At 48.2% G+C, this 4,968-nt stretch overlaps 1 protein-coding gene across 1 annotated transcript in view; it reads left to right on the top strand.

Moving 5' to 3' along the window:
• LOC118382506 (arfaptin-2-like) overlaps positions 1 to 4,079 on the top strand; it is a 24,589-nt gene extending 20,510 nt beyond the window's left edge. The window contains 2 exon segments of the mRNA XM_052503883.1: positions 1,939 to 2,113; positions 2,503 to 4,079. Of these exon segments, the coding sequence (XP_052359843.1) occupies positions 1,939 to 2,113; positions 2,503 to 2,658 (331 nt within the window). The 3' untranslated portion in view covers positions 2,659 to 4,079.
• Positions 4,080 to 4,968: the final 889 nt, after the last annotated feature.

Here is a 4,968-nt window from a genome sequence, read left to right as displayed (position 1 = left end):
TGCATCTGTAGAAGTTTGTGCTTTTGGTGACAAGCCAAATTTCTTCAGCCTCCTGAGGTTGAAGAGGCGCTGCTGCGCCTTCTTCACGATGCAGTCTGTGTGAGTGGACCAATTCAGTTTGTCTGTGATGTGTATGCCGAGGAACTTAACTTACTACCCTCTCCACTACTGTTCCATAGATGTGGATAGGGGGGTGTTCCCTCTGCTGTTTCCTGAAGTCCACAATCATCTCCTTAGTTTTGTTGACGTTGAGTGTGAGGTTATTTTCCTGACACCATACTCCGAGGGCCCTCACCTTCTCCCTGTAGGCCGTCTCGTCGTTGTTGATAATCAAGCCTACCACTGTTGTGTCGTCCGCAAACTTGATGATTGAGTTGGAGGCGTGCGTGGCCACGCAGTCGTGGGTGAACAGGGAGTACAGGAGAGGGCTCAGAACGCACCCTTGTGGGGCCCCAGTGTTGAGGATCAGCGGGGTGGAGATGTTGTTGCCTACCCTCACCACCTGGGGGCGGCCCGTCAGGAAGTCCAGTACCCAGTTGCACAGGGCGGGGTCGAGACCCAGGGTCTCGAGCTTGGAGGGTACTATGGTGTTGAATGCCGAGCTGTAGTCGATGAACAGCATTCTCACATAGGTATTCCTCTTGTCCAGATGGGTTAGGGCAGTGTGCAGTGTGGTTGAGATTGCATCGTCTGTGGACCTATTTGGGCGGTAAGCAAATTGGAGTGGGTCTAGGTTGTCAGGTAGGGTGGAGGTGATATGGTCCTTGACTAGTCTCTCAAAGCACTTCATGATGACGGAAGTGAGTGCTACGGGGCGGTAGTCGTTTAGCTCAGTTACCTTAGCTTTCTTGGGAACAGGAACAATGGTGTCCCTCTTGAAGCATGTGGGAACAGCAGACTGGTATAGGGATTGATTGAATATGTCCGTAAACACACCGGCCAGCTGGTCTGCGCATGCCCTAAGGGCGCGGCTGGGGATGCCGTCTGGGTCTGCAGTTTTAGAACGATACGCTTGAAATGGTCATGGTCCAATTGACTTAACAACGAAAAACAAGTTTAGCTTTCTTAATTAACCCAAAAATCAGTAGTTACATCTTGTCGTTAATCAAAGTTAGCTGGCTAACTCATTGATCCTGCTTTGTAGTGCACCCCCCAGTTTGTTAATCAAAGTTAGTTAGGTTGGAGTATGATGGGTTATAGGTCATCTCTCCTCTCTCTCTCTGATAGGTTAGAGTATGATGGGTTATAGGTCATGTCTCCTCTCTCTCTCTGATAGGTTAGAGTATGATGGGTTATAGCTCATCTCTCCTCTCTCTGATAGGTTAGAGTATGATGGGTTATAGCTCATGTCTCCTCTCTCTCTCTGATAGGTTAGAGTATGATGGGTTATAGCTCATGTCTCCTCTCTCTCTCTGACAGGTTAGAGTATGATGGGTTATAGCTCATCTCTCCTCTCTCTCTGATAGGTTGGAGTATGATGGGTTATAGCTCATCTCTCCTCTCTCTCTGATAGGTTGGAGTATGATGGGTTATAGGTCATCTCTCCTCTCTCTCTGACAGGTTGGAGTATGATGGGTTATAGGTCATCTCTCCTCTCTCTCTGATAGGTTGGAGTATGATGGGTTATAGGTCATGTCTCCTCTCTCTCTCTGATAGGTTGGAGTATGATGGGTTATAGGTCATCTCTCCTCTCTCTCTGATAGGTTGGAGTATGATGGGTTATAGGTCATCTCTCCTCTCTCTCTGATAGGTTAGAGTATGATGGGTTATAGCTCATCTCTCCTCTCTCTGATAGGTTAGAGTATGATGGGTTATAGCTCATGTCTCCTCTCTCTCTCTGACAGGTTAGAGTATGATGGGTTATAGCTCATCTCTCCTCTCTCTCTGATAGGTTAGAGTATGATGGGTTATAGGTCATGTCTCCTCTCTCTCTGACAGGTTAGAGTATGATGCGTACAGGGCAGACCTAGAGGAGTTAAGCGTTGGACCCAGGGATGTGGTGAACATGGCCCGTATAGATACAGCCCAGGAGCAGTACCAGATCCACAAGGACAAATATGAACGTCTTCGCTCTGACGTCACTATCAAACTCAACTTCCTGGATGAAAACAAGGTGGGATACACCTCCTTGATCCTCTTTTGTTCTTCTCCTCTTATTCCAGCTCTGCATCACACCTCTAGATAAGTACACACACACACACACACAGACAGGCAATGACACGAGCACTCAGACAGAGGCCTGTCTGTCTGTATCTCTCTTTTGCGTATCAGTGTGTTGATCCCTCTCGCTCGTCCTCTCTCTCGCCCCTCTCTCTCTCTCGCCCCTCTCTCTCTCTCGCCCCTCTCTCTCTCTCGCCCCTCTCTCTCTCTCGCCCCTCTCTCTCTCTCGCTCCTTTCTCTCTCTCCTTTCTCTCTCTCTCTCTCGCTCCTTCTCGCCTCTCTCTCTCGCTCCTTTCTCTCTCTCTCTCGCTCCTTTCTCGCTCTCGCTCTCTCGCTCTCCAGGTAAAGGTGATGCATAAACAGCTGCTCCTGTTCCATAATGCCATCTCAGCGTACTTTGCTGGGAACCAGCAGCAGTTGGAGCAGACCCTGAAGCAGTTCAACATCAAGCTGAGGCCCCCAGGGGCCGACAAACCCTCCTGGCTTGAGGAACCATGAGGGAGGGAGCCACAGGAGACAGGGCATCCCAGGAGAGGCCCTCCTAACCTGGGAAACAGCGGACCCCCCAAAACCCTTACTATCCACTACAGTGGACCACGGACGGACAGACAGACGGACAGGACAACGTAGAGATGGATGGATGGATGAATGGGCCAAGGGCCTTGTATCTATAGAGGACTGTGTCACAATCAGGGACTTGTCTTATTTTCCTCTCTTTCATGATCTCTCCTTTTCTGTCTTTATCCACAAATCCTCCTGTATAATATATTATCTCCAGTCCTCTATGTAAGTGATAATGCCCGAGAAGCCGGTGTTTGGAGGATATATTGGCACCGGTTAGGCCCCGAGACTGAGTCGTATATATCCTCCAAACACCGGCTTCTCGGGCATTATCACTTTTACACAACGGGTTACCAACACATTCAAATGATGATTGACATATTTTCATTAAACGTTATTTTGATGAATTTATTCATACTATTTCGTCCTTCCACAAGATATTTATATAGTCCAGACACACATTCTGTGGTTGCTACCCAAGCCAGCGGGTTGTTCGTTCCAACGGTTCGGCTGCCAGAGACACCAACCCAGTCTTTCAGTCTTTTTGTTCTGTATCTGTGGACGCGACCCAGTCATTCCTTGTAAATGCTCCATTGCCATACTGGCTAGCTAGCTAGCTACTCCATACTGGCTAGCTAGCTCGCTACTCCATACTGGCTAGCTCGCTAGCTACTCCATACTGGCTAGCTAGCTCGCTACTCCATACTGGCTAGCTCGCTAGCTACTCCATACTGGCTAGCTCGCTAGCTACTCCATACTGGCTAGCTCGCTAGCTACTCCATACTGGCTAGCTCGCTCGCTACTCCATACTGGCTAGCTCGCTAGCTACTCCATATTGGCTAGCTAGCTCGCTACTCCATACTGGCTAGCTAGCGCGCTACTCCATACTGGCTAGCTAGCTCGCTACTCCATACTGGCTAGCTAGCTCGCTACAAGATACTGACTAGCTTGCTCGCTACTCCATACTGGCTAGCTTGCTAGCTACTCCATACTGGCTAGCTACTCCATACTGGCTAGCTTGCTAGCTACTCCATACTGGCTAGCTACTCCAAACTGGCTAGCTTGCTAGCTACTCCATACTGGCTAGCTTGCTAGCTACTCCATACTGGCTAGCTACTCCATACTGGCTAGCTTGCTAGCTACTCCATACTGGCTAGCAAGTGCAGCCAGAATAACAACAAAGTAGCTGTTTTCTAGTTAGATTTATTTGGATACAACCATAACAATGAACTAATGATGCGCAAATTTGCCTGGCAGAGAAAATGTGCTCTCTTGTCAGGACACTGTTCAGACAAAATAAATACAATCCATGACATCAATTTGAACTGATGTTAATAAATGAAATCCACCACAGCTGAGATAGCTATATCTACTTCTTGTCACATTTATCTGTACATTCCCCTGGATGGTGTATTTGGTGGAAATATCTGTCAGTCTGTGCTACTGCTATTGCTGCCTTGCTTCATCTTTTAGGGTGTTGATGATGCTGCAGTGTTCTCTTTGTTTTCAGTGTTCTCTTGGTTTTCCAGTGTTCTCTTGGTTTGCAGTGTTCTCTTTGTTTTGCAGTGTTCTCTTTGTTTTGCAGTGTTCTCTTTGTTTTGCAGTGTTCTCTTTGTTTTGCAGTGTTCTCTTGGTTTGCAGTGTTTTCTTGGTTATTTTTTAACGAGAAATGAGTTTGGCTTTGGTTGTCTGTTCTCCTCTTGGACATCGCTGTAACTGGAGGTTAAACCACACTTTCTGGACCAGACCCCTTGGTCTACCGGGATTTCAGAGCCTGGCCCTTGTCCTTATTGGTGATGGGAGGGTGTCTGTTTGTGATATCTTAGCTGTTTTGATGTTACCCAGAAATACACGATTGGAGGTGGTAAATTCTGTGTCCTTCATAATGCACCAGCTGCGACCGACGGGTGGGTCATTTAGAAACCGACAGACGGGTGGGTCATTTAGAAACCGGACGACGGGTGGGTCATTTAGAAACCGGACGACAAACGGGCGGGTCATTTAGAAACCGACCGACAAACGGGTGGGTCATTTAGAAACCGACCGACAAACGGGTGGGTCATTTAGAAACCGACCGACAAACGGGTGGGTCATTTAGAAACCGACCGACAAACGGGTGGGTCATTTAGAAACCGACCGACAAACGGGTGGGTCATTTAGAATCCGACCGACAAACGGGTGGGTCATTTAGAATCCGACCGACAAACGGGTGGGTCATTTAGCAACCGACCGACGGGTGGGTCATTT

This window comes from Oncorhynchus keta, unplaced genomic scaffold (assembly GCF_023373465.1).
Source record: "Oncorhynchus keta strain PuntledgeMale-10-30-2019 unplaced genomic scaffold, Oket_V2 Un_contig_18187_pilon_pilon, whole genome shotgun sequence".
NCBI lineage: Eukaryota > Metazoa > Chordata > Actinopteri > Salmoniformes > Salmonidae > Oncorhynchus > Oncorhynchus keta.
The sequence above is the reverse complement of the archived record's forward strand: the minus strand, read 5'-3'. Positions and strand labels throughout refer to the sequence as shown.